Source organism: Mytilus trossulus, chromosome 14, assembly GCF_036588685.1.
Source record: "Mytilus trossulus isolate FHL-02 chromosome 14, PNRI_Mtr1.1.1.hap1, whole genome shotgun sequence".
Taxonomy (NCBI): domain Eukaryota; kingdom Metazoa; phylum Mollusca; class Bivalvia; order Mytilida; family Mytilidae; genus Mytilus; species Mytilus trossulus.
This window is the reverse complement of record NC_086386.1, coordinates 12291331-12308058: the sequence shown is the minus strand read 5'-3', so window position 1 is coordinate 12308058 and position 16728 is coordinate 12291331. Positions and strand designations below refer to the sequence as shown.

Sequence of the window (16728 nt, the reverse complement as noted above, 5' to 3'; positions counted from 1 at the left end):
TAATAAATGGTTCCAAATGAACTGACCTAATGAAAATTTATACACATAAACCATTCAAAAGTTTCGAAGTCAATAGACCCTGTCTGAGGGGGCAAAGACAAATAATCTCCATCAAAATAAGATGTGCCAAAGCTCATACAACTACATCCCAAATAACGTTGATTTACCATTTGTGTTTCTCCTTAAACTGTCCTAATCACAAATTTTAACATATTGTCAAAGCTGGCACCACAATCAGCATACCTATGAGCATCCATTAAAGGGAGACAAAATTCTGGATCAAATTCCATCCAAATAAATATAAATTAATTGTATGAACCTGATCTTAACTTTTTGCATATCACAAACTGAATTATTTTTATATCCTTGTTGAATGACAAAATGAAACAGCAAAGACAAGATTCTTTTTGATTTAAAAATAGGAAAAAAGTCTTAAAATTTTGTTGTATTTAGTATTTACATGTTTTATACACTTCTGGTTCCGGCAAAGACAACAGAAGGTTTTTTTTTGTGCCCCTAATTTTTTTTAAAAAATCTGCATCAATCCTGCATAAATTTGGTGACCAAATTAACATTTTCGCCATGAAAGCTTAAACACAACATCGACATATCTTTTTAACTAACATTTCATTCAGAAAAAAAATAATGAGTAAAACAGCAACTCCAAAGACAGGCACCATGCCGACCTCAATTAACAACAAATCTTGTGCCCAATGTGAAGAAACATTTAAGAAAAACCAGAAATGTATGAACTGTAATATATGCCGATATTGGTTCTGCATAGAGTGTAGCCATGTTTCAGCAAAATTATATGAGTTACTGAAAACTGAGTCCACCCCTAATTTGCCATTTAACTGTGATGGATGTGTCCGCGTATTACCAAAACTAAATGAGTTAGGGTTACACATTGAGAGACAAAGGGTACTTTTTGAAGAACTTGATACAAAATTGAAAGTTGTTGAATCCAGCATGGATATGAAAATTGACAAAAGAGTAGAAAGAGCCTTTGAGTCGTTTAGGGACAGAGAAGAAAGAAAATGCAATTTAATAATTCATAATGTCCCAGAACCAGATTGTAGTACTGATAATAAGAAAAGAGATGATGAAATTTCATTGAAAGATATATTGCACACTGTTCAGAGTGATGAAGTTGAAATTAAATCATTTATAAGATTGGGTAAACCAAATGAGAGTAAACCAAGACTGATGAAAGTAACTTTTGGTTCAGTTGTAGATAAGCATAAAGTTCTAGGTAACTCTAAATTGTTAAGAAGGAAAAACAGTGATGGGTATACTGTACATAAATGGAACAATATTTATATTACCCCTGACTTGACAAAAGAGGAGAGAGATATTAACACTGAGCTGAGAAAGGAGCTTGAGAGGCAAAAAAAAGCATCTAACAATGCAAACTTGGTAATTTTCAGGGGGAAAATCGTTGAAAGAAACTTTGGAAAAGGTTATACGGAAAGAAATAATTAATCATTTAATAACAAATAATTTGTTATCAGACTCACAGTTTGGCTTTCGCTCTGGAAGATCATGTATATTACAATTACTTGATGTCATGGAAGACTGGTCATTATACATGGATAATAATATATCCTGGGACACATTATATCTCGATTTTGCCAAAGCTTTTGATAAAGTGCCACATAAAAGATTATTAAAGAAACTGTATTCATACGGTATACATGGATCTATATTAGAATGGATAACTGACTTTTTAACTGAACGTCAACAACAAGTTGCGGTAAAAGGGGAAAAATCTGAATGGCAAAATGTAATAAGTGGAGTGCCCCAAGGCAGTGTACTAGGACCTGTTCTTTTTATTATATTCATAAATGATTTACCAGATGTTGTGAAGTCTATAGTAAAAATTTTCGCAGACGATACAAAAATTTATGCACCTACTTCTAAATCTGATGTCTTACAGAATGATCTAGATGCACTCTACAATTGGTCCAAGTTAGGGGACATGAAATTTAATGTGAACAAATGTAAACAAATCCACTATGGAAGAAATAATCCTGAAAATGTTTATACTATGAACAATATTGATATTACTAAAGATGAACAAGAAAAGGATCTTGGAATTATTTTTCAAAATGATCTTAAATTTTCGCAACATATATCAAGTAAAATAAATAAAGCCAATAGTATACTTGGGCTGATTAACAGAACTTTTAACTTTAAAGATCAATATACATTTTTAAGACTATACGTTGCGTTGGTACGACCACATGTGGAATATGGAAATACAATATGGTATCCGCATTTAAAGAAAGATATTAATGCTGTAGAAAAAGTGCAGATGAGAGCAACTAAATTAATTCCTGATATACGACATTTAAGCTATGAAGACAGATTAAAAGTACTTAAACTACCCTCCCTAACTCACAGAAGGCGAAGAGGTGATATGATACAAGCGTTCAAAATATTAAAAGGAATCGAAGATATATCTTATGAAAGATTTTTTACTGTCATCAGTACTAATACCCGTGGGCATAATTGGAAATTAGCAAAACCTAGATGTAACATTTCTATTCGTTTAAGACATTTCTCACAACATATTATTAATGATTGGAATAACCTACCAGTTGAAGTTATTTCATCTAAAACTGTGGAAGCCTTTAAAATTAGTATAGACCGTCATTGGGAGTCAGTCATGTATCAGTTAGGAAATTGATGAGGACACAAATAGTTTTATATATAACTTTTAATTGTGTGAAATAATGCACCAAATCATGCAGGATTGATGATTGTATCAGTTTTTGAAAGTGTACTAAAATGTGGTGGGCTAAAAAGGATAGGATCCTTCCATATGAGCCCCACAACGATCTTACAGGTATCTTACAGGTATACCCAAATACAAATTCCCCACCTACCCCAAACAGTTCAGCATTTCCTCTCCTTCTGTTTGCTTCAGCCTCTTGTTTCCTTTGTATAAAATCACCAACAATTCTGGCTCTCTCCGCAGCGTCAGCACCCTTCTGCCTAAAATAATACAAAGTCTCCATTATATATACTGCAGCATTTATATCCAGCTGTCTATAAAATTAAAACTTAACACTATATCATATTTTTGTATATTTTGTCCTTTCATGAACTTGATGTGAGGAGATCTTCTCTAGTCTTAATTGAAACTTTACAAAATTTGTATTTGGATTGAGGCTTGACTGTTATTGTAAATAACTGTTCCAAAAATAAATATTTAAACAAGGAAATGTTTTGGTTCTATTTTACTTTCAATCTAAGTTCTATCAAATACTTATATTAATCAATAAATTACAAACCTATTTTCTTCTGCCTGTTGTATGGGGTTGGCAGCAGGACCCCCAGCACGGTTCCATTTAGGAACAGCCTGTTGTTGCCTAGGTGCTGCCATGTATGCCGCTCCACCTGTTGTCAATAATTTCAACATTTTAAAGAAATCAGAAAGTTAAAGATCTGTTAAGAAATATGATAGTTGTTTTCCATTTGTTTGATGTGTTTTAGCATTTAAAAAAAAACTGTTTCATTTGAATTTTTCTTGTATTTTTGCTATTTTCTTTTTATACAGAAAAAGTTATTATGATCAAGAGCTCACAGCACACAATGTTTTTGAAAACATATTTATATTTTGTTTCTCAAAATTTTACATGTTGTGGTACCATGGGAATGTACAAATAATCTGTGCCTTGACAATTGAAGTTTTATCGTTTGTCATTAAAGGATTTTTTGTTAATTGAGGAAAAATAATGTTTTCTTTGATACTTGCCCCTATAATTTTGTTTGTGAATTTGTTGAACCATTTTTTTTATAGATCCATGAAAATTTGTACCCACAAAGTAAGTAAAATGAATCACATGACTGATGCTTCAAGGAACAGGAAGAGCGTGCTGACTTTATACAAGGTCTCAGTAACAGATTGTGAAAGGCTGAGTGGGATATACAACATTTAAATCTGTAGGTATATCTAAATACCTGGAGCGTTTTGTCTGTTATTTCTGTCTCTCTCTAACTTATCTAAGTAAGCATGATAATCAGCATAATCACCTCTATTATTTGGCTGGTTATACTGTGCTGCCGGCTGAAAAACAAAGTTAAATGAAATCTTTATATAACAAGAATGTGTCCATAGTACACGGATGCCCCATCCACACTATCACTTTCTATGTTCATTGGACCTTGAAAATATGGGGAAATCTATTATTTGGGATTAAAATAAGAAAGATCATATCATAGGGAACATGTGTACTAATTTTCAAGTTGATTGGATTTCAACTTTATCATAAACTACCTCGACCAAAAACTTTAACCTGAAGCAATACAAACGGAAAACAAACAGACGAACGAACTGACTGATGAACAGACGCACAGACCAGAAAATATAATGCACATAAATGGGGCATAAAACATATCAACAATTCAATTGTTTGTAACTTTTCAATAACTGACATTAAAGATAAAGTACAATTTCCAAGAATTGTATGATGTTTGTAGTATACTTTAGTGTGCTTATATTATCACATAAGGGGAACAATCAACAAAAATGTGAATTCTGTTTCAGAAAAATGCTAATGCAAATAAATGTTCTTGAAATCTAAAATGTGAGCTTATACTTTGGTGAAACCTATCCTGTTTCAATGCTAGGAATAGTTAATACATCACATTAATTTCTTTATTTATATTTTATAAGTAAAAATTCACAATAATTATTTGAATGTTAGTTTGTAAGAGTATATATTGAAATTACCAAGTTCATTTCAAGATCCCTAAATCTTAAGACTTATCTATGTTTATGAATAGGAGTATTATAAGACAAACAACACTATTAAAATTGTTGTATTATCATGTCAAACTACATATCAATAGTCCAGTCAATCTAGCATAAATTTGACCCTAACCTTGTAAGTAATTGCAACAGAAGATTTTTAAGTTTTAATCTTTAGCATTATACCCCAAATATACACAGAAAAAAAACCCATAAAATCTAACTTGAGGAAGACTTAAAAAAACACCATTTAAAATTCCTAAGGAGATTTGCATTGAAAAGGGAGATAACTCTTGCAAAAAGGCAGAAATATCAATAAAAATTGATACAAAATCATAACTTTATCGCTTCTATTCATCATAATGTATTGATTCTTGATATTTTAGCGGTCTTTAGAGTATAACAAACAACTCTATAGGTGTTTCCATATCTTTTATCAAGCTATAATCTAGATTTCATCATTCATTAGTTGACCATTTATTGAACATGTCAAGGTAAAGAATCTCAAATTAAGTAAAAAAAATTAAGCATGTATTCTTCTTTTTGTGGTTTCAAGTTTCTTTAGATGGGTAAGTTGCTGAAAAAATATAATACAATACCAAATTGACACATTATTTTTTCATAATAGTTACAAAGCTCCAAATTTGTAATTTCTTTAATGAAAAATGCATGAAGAAAATAAAACTACCCAGATCAATTTGGTTTTGTACATTTAATGGCTAGAAGATTATATAATTTAGTCAAATACAAACTTATAACCCTATCAAAGTATCATACTTTACATAAATTTCATGAAAAACATCAAAACAATGACCAAAAAAGACTCTTTTTGTAAGAGTTATCTCCCCTTCCAATGTTTATTTCCATAGGAAATTTAAAATGTTGATTTTAAGTTTTCCCCAAGTTAGATTTTATGGGACTTGTTTCTGCATATATAAAGGTCATAATGCTATAGATTAGAACTAAAACATTTTCTGTTGCAATTAGTTTGAGTTAAATCTTAGTTTGACTGGACTACAATGGTAGTTTCAGAGAGTATAGAGAGTGCACGCCTCCTTACATAAGATTTTGTTTCCTATTTTGTCATACAATCATAAAAAGAAAAAACACTATGCTCAGCAGTATTTTCACAGTCCCTTTCCTCATACCCTTGGTCCACTCCTGTACATACAAACTAAACAATATCTACCTTCTGTGCTGGCCATTTAATCTGTCCCTGATTTCCTTCACTGCTGTCTTTGCTATTCTGAAATAATTACAAAATAATATTACATTTACTGTACAGTCTGATGTACAAAACTTAGGTATTCCTAAGCTCTTTTACAGCTATTTGATATAGCATCTTAAGGTGGTACCTTACACTACAGGGAGATAACTCTGTAAAGTCAGCTTAAGGTTTCAATTACTTTGTGTTGTAAAGGAAATATTAGACTTTTCAATGATCAAAATTGGTGTTTGTCAAACTGCTATATAATCAGTGTAATTTTCTGACAAAACTGTTGGTTCAAAATTTTCAAAATTTTTATATTTTTGTTACAGGGTCAAGGTAAATACATTGTCCAAATTTTAGGAAAATTAAACGAGCCAAATTAATTTTAGTAAAAGTGTTGGGTACCACCTTAATGTATTCAAACACCTTGGCTTTCAATGATATTTCAGACATGATAAGAATACAAAAGAATATTTTTTCTCCCTTTAAAGATACAAATGAAGAAGCCTGTTGATCAAAATGCTGTTTGAGGGGAGTAACTCTTGTAAAATTGCAAATATATAGCAACTAAATTGTTAGAAACGATGTCCTAAAATATCAATAATTATAAGAATTAAAGCCACCATCAAAAAACATTTTCCTCCATTTTATGTGGTTGAATACACTTGAGTCCTTAGCACCATTTAATATCAACCCAATAATTCAAATAAAAGTTGAACAAGAATGTGTCCATAGTACACGGATGCCCCACTCGCACTATCATTTTCTGTGTTCAGTGGACCGTGAAAATTGGGGTCAGAACTTTAATTTGGAATTAAAATTAGAAATATCATGTCATAGGGAACATGTGTACTAAGTTTCAAGTTGATTGGACTTCAAGTTCATCAAAAACTACCTCGACCAAAAACTTTAACCTGAAGCGGGACGAACGGACGCACAGACAGACGCACAGACGGACGAACGGATGAACGAACGGACGCACAGACCAGAAAACATAATGCCCCTCTACTATCGTAGGTGGGGCATAAAAAGTAGCTGAACTACAATTCCTTGTCAATAAAAAACACTATACACATTTTTTTCTTCCTAGAGCCTGCTGTATTGATTATACATATCTGTAGATCACTACTCTACCAAGCTAAATATAACATGTTCATCAAAACAATAATAAATACCTGGCTATCATCAGAGTATCCTAGAACTTGCTTCCATCCTTCTTCACGAGCTTTGTTCATTCTATTTGCCTGTTAATGAAATAAAAATAAGATCTAACTATTGAATCAAGCATATATGAATAATGATAACTATTCACATGAATTAATTTCTTTAAATAGTATACATCCTCAAACCATTGTTAAGTTTTAATTTAATATCATTCTTTTGTGAGACAAGGATCTCTATTTTGGCCATTGTATTTGATAAAATGTATATCTTTTAACCCTTCACAATGATTCTTGATCATGAGTGCATTTATCAAAATCAAAGCGCTGTAAGCACTGTAGGCAGTTAACCAAAAACCAAGGCAAACATAATTATGAAAACTGTGGCAATGTTGCTTCAGCTTTTTTTAAAGATTTAAAAGAACAAACATTAAACATTCATATGTAATTGTACATTTATGTTCAATTAATTAATTTATCATTGAGGGAAATTAAAATAATTCATATTTTATCAAGGTTTTCAATAGCAACGCACATGACCACCTTTATTTCATATGATTTGTTATATTGTCCCATACATGAATATATGTTTTAGGGGTGGGGATTTTTATCGTTACCAAGTTCTCAAACATGAGGGTGTACAGTGACCCTAGGGACCCCCTTATAATTCTTTTGATTTGTAATACTAGTATTGTCCCATACATGTTCATTGTGTCTTTTTGTGTCGGGATGTATAAGTACCCGGCCACGTCCACTTGTATTTTTTGTCTATCTGATGAGTAAAGCCTTTTTCAACCGATTTTTATAGTTTGTTCTTATGTTGTACTACTATACCACTGTCTTAGGTTAGAGGGAGGTCTGGGATTCCGCTAACATGTTTAACCCGCCACATTATTTATGTATGTGCCTGTCCCAAGTCAGGAGCCTGTAATTCAGTGGTTGTCGTTTGTTTAGGTGTTACATATTTGTTTTTCTTTCATTTTTTTTTATATAAATAAGGCCGTTAGTTTTCTCGTTTGAATTGTTTTACATTGTCTTATTGGGGCCTTTTATAGCTGACTATGCAGTATGGGCTTTGCTCATTGTTGAAGGCCGTATGGTGACCTATAGTTGTTAATGTGTGTGTCAATTTGGTCTTTTTGTGGGTAGTTGTCTCATTGGCAATCATACCACATCTTCTTTTTTATATGAATATATATGGTTTAAGATTAGGGATCTCGACCGTTTTCAGACAGTAGGGGAAGCATGACCCCACAAACTTCACCTATATTTCATATGATTTGTTATATTGTCCCATATATGAATATATATGGTTTAGGGTGGGGATCTCGATCCGTTTTCAAGTTTTCAAATAGAAGGGTTTGGATGACCCCCAAGAACTCCACCTACATATTTCATTTGATTTGTTATATTGTCCAAAACATGAAGTTTTATGGTTTAGGGGTAGGGATCTCAATCATAACCAAGTTCTCAAACAGGAGGGGTGGGGTGACCCCCAGGGACTCCCCCATATTTCATTTTATTATATATATTGTTCCATACATGAATAAATATGGTTAAGGGGTTGGGATCTCGACTGTTTCTAAGTTCTAAAACATGAGGGGTGGGGTGACCCTAGGGAATTCCCCTATATTTCATTTGATTAGTTATTTAGTCTCATACATGAATTTATATGGTCGAGGGGTGGGGATCTCATAAGTTTCAATGTTATCAAACAGAAGGGGTAGAGTGGCCCAATGGACTCCACCTATATATCATATGATTTGCTTACATTGAGGTGTCATATTATATAGTTGCACTAGTTGTGTCTGTGCCAAGTCTGAAGCCTGTAATTAAGTGGTTGTTGTTTGTTTATGTGTTACATATTTGTTTTTAGTTATTTTTTTTTTATATAAATAAGGCCGTAAGTTTTCTTGTTTGAATTGTTTTACATTGTATTATCGGGGCCTTTTATAGCTGACTATGCGGTAAAGGGCTTTGCTCATTATTGAAGGCGGTACGATGACCTGTACTTGTTTATGTCTGTGTCATTTTGGTCTCTTGAGGACGGTTGTCTCATTGGCAATCATACAAACATCTTCATTTATATATAAGAAACTTCCAGCTATTTTATCTGACCCATCAAAATTGAGAAGAAAAAATCTCAGAAAAAATACTTCTTGAAATTGCAGTAATATGTTTAACTTTAAAAGCATCTAACATGCATGACCAACATTTATCACTGATAAAGAAAATTTATACTGTCACCAGGAACATATATATTGTTAGGTATACTGTTCCATTCTGTCACATTGTAATAAATTTTGACATGAAATTTGTCAAAAAGTATAATTTTGATTGTCTGTATAAAATATTTTCTGCTGTTTCTTTCTTTAACATTTTTCTTTTGCATTTCAATTCTAGTGTTTGTATTCATTTACTATGCATAGATGTATTTTTGTCACATGTATGGATTTTTGTAGTTGACCGCCAAACCCGGAATTTCCCTTATCCGCTTCCGGAATTGGATCCGATATTTGTTTCACGGCAGCCATTTTATTGTGTTTACAATGTCGTTTTGTCAATAAGATACGATTTTAGTCGAATTTACACAATATTTGTCGGCGATTTTCTGTCTAAAGCTAGCGATTGAACAAAAGAACATCTCTGTCATGAAAAATAATGATGAAAATAAGTTGAGATCGATCTATTAGGAGACTTTGGTAAAAATGTTTGCAAAGTTATTTCATTTTCTTTCAAGGTCTGTCGGGCGTAGCTAGAAATCAAGTAGAAAGTCCGACTGAAGTGGGAGGTCGCAGATCTCGAACAACCGCTAATTTGAACGCCTGCGTCCAAATTGAAAAGATATGAAAATTTCATCATCTAGTTCAAAATTGCCGCCAACAGCGTGAACAGTTGAACTTATTTTAAGACTACTGACGTAGTTGACTACGTATTGATGACAAGCAATATTCCTACGACTTCTGCCATTTGGGAAATTTAAACTACTTGTCTTCAGAGATTTTCGGCGATAACATATTTCATACATTTGTTCTTTGACATCGTAGCCAAAAGCTCAGGGGATAATAAACTACATAAGGATTCTTAATGTGTTCTACTTCCTATGTGCAACTTCAAAACTTTTGGGAAAATCAACGATCATTTAAGGTTTTTCTGGTCATATATTTTGTAAACCAGAACTAAAAGTATGAAAAAACTGTCCAATAAGTTATAAATAACACAATATCCAGCTAGATAATAACAATGGCACATATTTCAGCATTTTTAGGGTAAAAAACAAAGCCAGGGTGCTCGCATAAGGCAGCTTAACTGCCTAAAAATTATGCATAAGTTACATCTTAAGAGTGAAATAATAATGGAATTAACTTTCAAATAATTGACTTTACTATCTCAGATCATATTTCGCTTAATCATGCTTAGTAAAAAATACCATTCATGAGAATAAATTGTCAAGTCTAGTTTGTTGCCATCTTGAAGATGATAGATATATATATAAATTCTGAAGAGATTTTTTTTAATCTTTTAAATAAAATGTACTTTTTCTGAAGAATCAATATGGACGAGTTGTCCTGAAATATTCTAGAACACTGTACTCTGTGTTGTTTGATTGTTGACTCAGATATTTTGTATATCCACTTCAAAAAACTTATTATAACTATACTAAAAAGATTCTAAAAGAATACCATGAATACCTTCTGTTTCTCAATAAGATCCCTGTGTTTCTTCTCAATTGCTGCCTATACAAAGAAAGTTATTATTTTTAGGCATAGATTACATTAGTCATATTTGGCACAACTTTTTGGAATTTTGGATCTTCAATACTTTTTAACTTTGTACTAGTTTGGCTTTATAAATATTTTGATATGAGCATCACTGATGAGTCTTATGTAGACGAAATGCGTGTCTGGCGTACTAAATTATAATCCTGGTACCTTTGATAACTATTTCAAAACCTCAATATAACATATGCATCTAATGTGTTTTGATTCAGTAAAGTGATTGGTCATATTTGTCACAAGTTTTTATTAACCAAACCACTTATTAGAAAAATATAAAAAAAAAAACATTTAAGCATTCTGTTGACAGCATGGTATTGAAAAACACAGTAGTCAAAATAATAGATATGAGAAATCATTTCACTGTGAATTTCATTTCTACCAGATGAAATTATTATTTCAGAATATGCATTTGATGTTTCTTTTAAAAAAATGCGAAGATTTATCTACAACACTAAGAACTGATGTCCTATTTTTATGAGTTCATTAACAAAAACAACATATAAAATACAATTCAAACCTTTTGTATTTCGTCCCTTCTTTTCTTTTCTTTTTCTATAAATTCATTCTTTTTCTTAAGCAGGTCCTATTGAAAAAAAGTTCTAATATTCTTATAAATGATTAAAATTTTCTGATGTCAAACAAGCGAATCAATGAATGTGTTAGTAGATTGTGTTTTGTCATTTGATTTTACTATGTGATTATGGACTTTCTGATTAGATTTCCCTCTGAGTTCAGTATTTTTGTGATTTTACTTTTTACATCTAACATACTGGTTTGATAGCTTCTGTCATGATGTGGTTCATAAGTGTTTCTCCTTTATTTTTAGATTAGACCGCTAGTTTTCCTGTTTGGATTATTTTACCCTAATTACTATGGGGCCCTTTATAGCTTGCTGTTCTCTGTGAGCCAAGACTTTGTGTTGAAAGTCATACTCTGACCTATAACCATGGTTTACTTTTTATAAATTGTGACTTGGATGGTAAAATTGGCTCACATACTGCATCTTCTTATATCTATCAGATGTGTTTGATGTTTTAAAACAATATCACTATAGTCAATATATTTGTTCTGCCAATATTTGAATAGGTGGAGTCTACTATTATACCATTATTGGTTCACTTATATTTCTGTGATTAAAACATTTCATTGATATTGATGTATAGTGTAAAAACCCTTGTTACCTGACTGTTTTGAGGCCTTTGACCACTCCCACTTCCAGGTCTTCTCCTGTCTTGTGATCTATCATCAAAACAAAGCATAACATTAATAGACTGAGCTTAGTGCATGGACATATCAGCTACCTAATCTAAGACTTGATCAGTGTCTTGCGATAATAATCATTGCGTATAAATTTTATAACATTTCATTGAAGCGAACTAAAGTTAGAGAACAGAACCCAATTTTGGGATTTACGAAAGTACAGATGGACATGGGTAAAACTTAATGCCCCCCTCAGCTATGACAGGGGTATAAAAATCGATTGATTTTGAAGAATCACTTATTTTTTCCAAAAAAAATAACAGTAACTGTAAATTAAATAAGATCTCGGATGAATCACAATAAAAATTTATAAACCAATTTGACGCCAAAAAGCCAATAAATTGCTTTGCTGAGTGCAGTTGGATATGTCCGCAGAGGTTCAACCCTGTATGAACTAGCTTGATTGTATTGGCTTTTCATGCAACAAATTATGGCAGTTTTATAACCAACCTTTCATTAGATTTCCTAGCTATTGGAGCACCATATATATTAGCTGGATTATATTTCTTAGGAGCAGCAGCAGGGGTAGGTCTAGCAGGAAGAGGTCGTTTAATACCAGCTGTAAAAACACAAAAAATAATGAAAATCAACTGAATAATTCATAAAAGGTGAAATAGGGGATATATCAATCTGAAAACAACATATTAAAACCAAAAAAGGCATATGTGAAGGCTTTTAATTATTTACCTGATGGAGGTCTATTGGCTGATGGTGGTCTGTTAGCTGATGGAGGTCTGGAGGCAGGACTAGGACTGGGAGCTGGTCTAACTTTGTGCCCCAGTTTGTGACCATGCATGATAGTATGACTGAATTCATCTGCTATTTGCTGTAAAATGGAACCAACAGGTAAAATTGAAATAAGGATATGGGTATGAATGTCAATGATGCACGTTAAATTTGGTGTTTTACTGCATATTTTGAAAAAATCCACAATATTTTTATCAGACCTGTATGAATATTTCTACAATTACTATTCATCTTGAGTAAATAATCATTGGAGATCGTAACAAAGTTGCTTTAAAATTTCAACTGAATGCAACTACTGTGAATTTATGTCTTTTTCGTGGGTACCAATTTTCATGGATTGAAAGAGAACATAATTTTAGTGGATATTTGATTTCATGGTTTTGCAAAGTCTGCCAACAAGTGTATTGAAGATTTGTATTTCATTGGCCATTTAAATTTTTGTTATCCTAACCAACAAAATCCATAAAAATTGTTACCCACTAATAATTATTGATTATCGTTGATTATCTCAACGAGATTGATTTTCTAACTTGAGCTGGAACAGAAAAGCAATCGAGTTGAGATGACCAATGATAATCTGTTTATCGCTATTTTACCTATGACGACGTTGTCAATTTCAATGTCAATTTTGTTAGCAACGCCACGTGGCCTCCTTAGTTTCTAGCGATAATTTTCCATCTCAAGCGAGAAGCATGATATGAAAATTATCACAAAAAAAGATCGAAGGAAACATGCACAAAATAGCGATAATAATGAATCTACAGTTGTTTAAGACCTAATGAGAAAGTGCAGCCTCAGCTTATTAAGTTGGTTTTGTCTATATCCTTTTAATCTGTGATTTAAATCCATATCATAGTTTTGTTTGCTCACTGTCCAAATGCAAACATGTCATGCATATTTAGAACGATCTAATTACAGCAAAGTTGTGGAATTGAAAATCTTATATTTAAATTAAATTTGAAAATAAACTAGTGTATAATGTAATGCTATAAAGTATGAATATCATTTGTGACGGATCAAAAGTTGCAAATAATGACATTTTTCATTCATTGCATCTATCATAATTATAAGTGATACTTTTTGTACTTACGTCATCTGTTAAGAATTTGGGGACTCTTCTTTGAACAAATGGCATCTTTAATACAGAATTTACAGACGGTCTGTCTCTGGAAAATAGAAAATTATATACATAAACATCAAATAAATCAAATATAACAAAGATTTTGTTGTTTCATTTACACTTTTGTGTCAGGCATATATCATTTCAAAGTATAATACCATTCACCAAGAAAAAATTCTTTGGAGATTTTGTATCAAAAAATCAAAACTTCATAAATTGTTAGTTTTTTAATTTATTTTATGGTATTAGGTATGATATAAAACTATTAAGCTTGACATATAACATGTCTATTGTTAAGTCTATGTATGTCAACTTGTAGATATGTTAAGTGACTGTGTCATTGATGTAATCCTGACAAAGAGACTCACATTTCCATTCATTTATATTCAAAGTTCTGTAAAAGTGCAATATTACATATATGCATCAATAACTATACATCATGCAACTCTCTATCCTTTCACAAGGAAGTTATATATTAACTTAAAAACAGAGTTCGCAAAAATCTTTGGTCCTGTTGGTCAAAATGAGGCACAGACCAGTATTTTGAAGGCTAGTGCTGGTCCCAATGACCAACATAAAAAAAACGATGTTGCAGTGCATAGATCGGTATAATGTATAACATGTATAAGATGTACCGCAACTATTTCCAATATGTAATTACAATCATGGTCTTCAGATGTACCCGCTGGCTGCCAATTTCCAGTATGGGTTTACAAATTTATTATAAACAAACCAAAGCTGTGATTTACCTACATATGGCCTATTAAATTTGTTCATGGTGCCATCTCTGGCAAACATTCACTGATTGAACCCTTCAATGAAGCCAACAAATACTGTTACAACAGAGAAAGCGATTCAGATGATGAAATGGATAGTGAAGATGACTTTAAATAAGAACAATCAGAAGACCTGAACTGGTCCTTTATTGTTGAATTGCCTGTAAATGTGGTTGCAAAGAATAAAGCTTATAATAATAAAGTTATTTTTTGATAAATAATGTTATTAATTTTATTTCAGGATGAAATTGACAGTTTTTTTAGGACTGGCTAAAACTGACAAATAATCTTGCTTTGTCTGTCCCATGACCCACGTGTCAAAAAACATTTTCGTGAACTCTGTATATTTTATTCTGGTATATTGCTTCTGTTAATATGAAATTGCAAGATGAAACCAGTGTTTTATAGGGAAATGTTTTTTAGAATAGATATGATGTTTCACGACAATGTACCTATCTATCATTATATCATTTTGGACATGAACAGATATTTCTATATTAAATATTAAAATTCTCAAATTGGAAACAAATTTTAATCAACTTCATCATGCATTAATATCTGCATCTATAACTTTTTATCTTATCTACTCTATTATAAAATTCATACTTTGGTGTTCTTTTGAATAATTTAGCTATCAGCCCTCGTAAATCATAACTGTACTTTGGTGATATTGGTGGATATGAACCTCTACAAAAGAAAAAGTAAAAAAATACATATAAATAGTTTTTAAATATCAAACAATTTTGTAAAATATATTCTCATTGGACAATACAAATACTTTTCAGCCAAAAAAACATCAAATGTAAGAGATAAAGCATTCACATTATTATCAATATGTTTGATTTAGATATGGATAATAGTTTTCATTCAAATATTTCAGAACTTTGTATATTTATTTAACAACTTTTAAACTTAGAAATTTTCTTTTTTAATAACATGCAGCTATACTTACCTTATAATTTTTAATACAAGATTTTTCATATTTCCAGCTTCAAACTGAAAAAGTAAAAACAAGTTAAATTGTGACCTCTTTCTAAATATTGATATCCCTGCATTAGATTATAATCCAACTTTTTTTCAATTCTTTTTATTTCATAATGGTTTTTAGTGATGCACAATTAATGCTGTATGCACTTATAAATCAAGCACTGCAATCAGTCTTATTGTGAAAACATTATCTTTCAATCAGTTTAATTGAGGTCTGGAGCTTGCATTTCAGTTAAACTGCTAGTAGTCATTTGTTCATATATAATTGTCATCTTGCTTAGTTTCTTTTGTAACTTATTCTGACATTTGACTTCTTTTAAACTGAGTTTTACCGTATGTATTGCTGTGTTTCTTTATTCTTAATAAGCTAGAGATATACCGGTAAGGGAGGGTTGAGATCTCACAAAACAGGTTTAACTCTGTCAATATTGTGTGCCTGTCCCAAGTCAGGAGCCTCTGGACTTTGTTGGTCTAGTATGTTTTTTAATTTACAGTTAATTTATGTTATGGAGTTAAGTATGACGCCCATTTTTACTGAACTTGTACCCATTTTTGTTTAGGGGACAACTAAGGTACACCCTGGGTGCTGGATCTTCACACTGTGTTGAAGACCCATTGATGGCCTTGGCTGTTAATCTGTTAATTGTGTCTTTTTGTGTCTGGATGTATAAGTACCCAGCCACGTCCACTTGTATTTTTTGTCTATCTGATGAGTTAAGCCTTTTTCAACTGATTGTTATAGTTGGTTCTTATGTTGTACTGTTATACCAGTGTCCCAGGTAAGGGGGAGGGTTGGGATCCCGCTTACATGTTTAACCCCGCCACATTATTTATGCATGTGCCTGTCCCAAGTCAGGAGCCTGTAATTCAGTGTTGTCGTTTGTTTATGTGTTACATATTTGTTTTTTCATTCATTTTTTTTGCCTAAATAAG

At 31.9% G+C, this 16728-nt stretch overlaps 1 protein-coding gene across 3 annotated transcripts in view; it reads right to left on the bottom strand.

The window, feature by feature from the left end:
* The window catches only part of LOC134697050 (serine/threonine-protein kinase Nek1-like), a 46622-nt gene that overhangs the window by 22086 nt on the left and 7808 nt on the right, over positions 1 to 16728 (bottom strand). For 2 of the 3 annotated variants that reach the window (XM_063559066.1, XM_063559067.1), the window contains exons 10-22: positions 15761 to 15804; positions 15415 to 15495; positions 14003 to 14078; positions 12853 to 12991; positions 12616 to 12724; positions 12087 to 12144; positions 11423 to 11488; positions 10819 to 10863; positions 7142 to 7210; positions 5946 to 6002; positions 3967 to 4072; positions 3297 to 3402; positions 2889 to 2997 (exon numbers count right to left, since the gene is read on the bottom strand). In XM_063559066.1, the coding sequence (XP_063415136.1) occupies positions 2889 to 2997; positions 3297 to 3402; positions 3967 to 4072; positions 5946 to 6002; positions 7142 to 7210; positions 10819 to 10863; positions 11423 to 11488; positions 12087 to 12144; positions 12616 to 12724; positions 12853 to 12991; positions 14003 to 14078; positions 15415 to 15495; positions 15761 to 15804 (1065 nt within the window). The remainder of the gene's footprint in view (positions 1 to 2888; positions 2998 to 3296; positions 3403 to 3966; positions 4073 to 5945; positions 6003 to 7141; positions 7211 to 10818; positions 10864 to 11422; positions 11489 to 12086; positions 12145 to 12615; positions 12725 to 12852; positions 12992 to 14002; positions 14079 to 15414; positions 15496 to 15760; positions 15805 to 16728) is intronic. The other variant, XM_063559068.1, reaches the window with a different exon arrangement.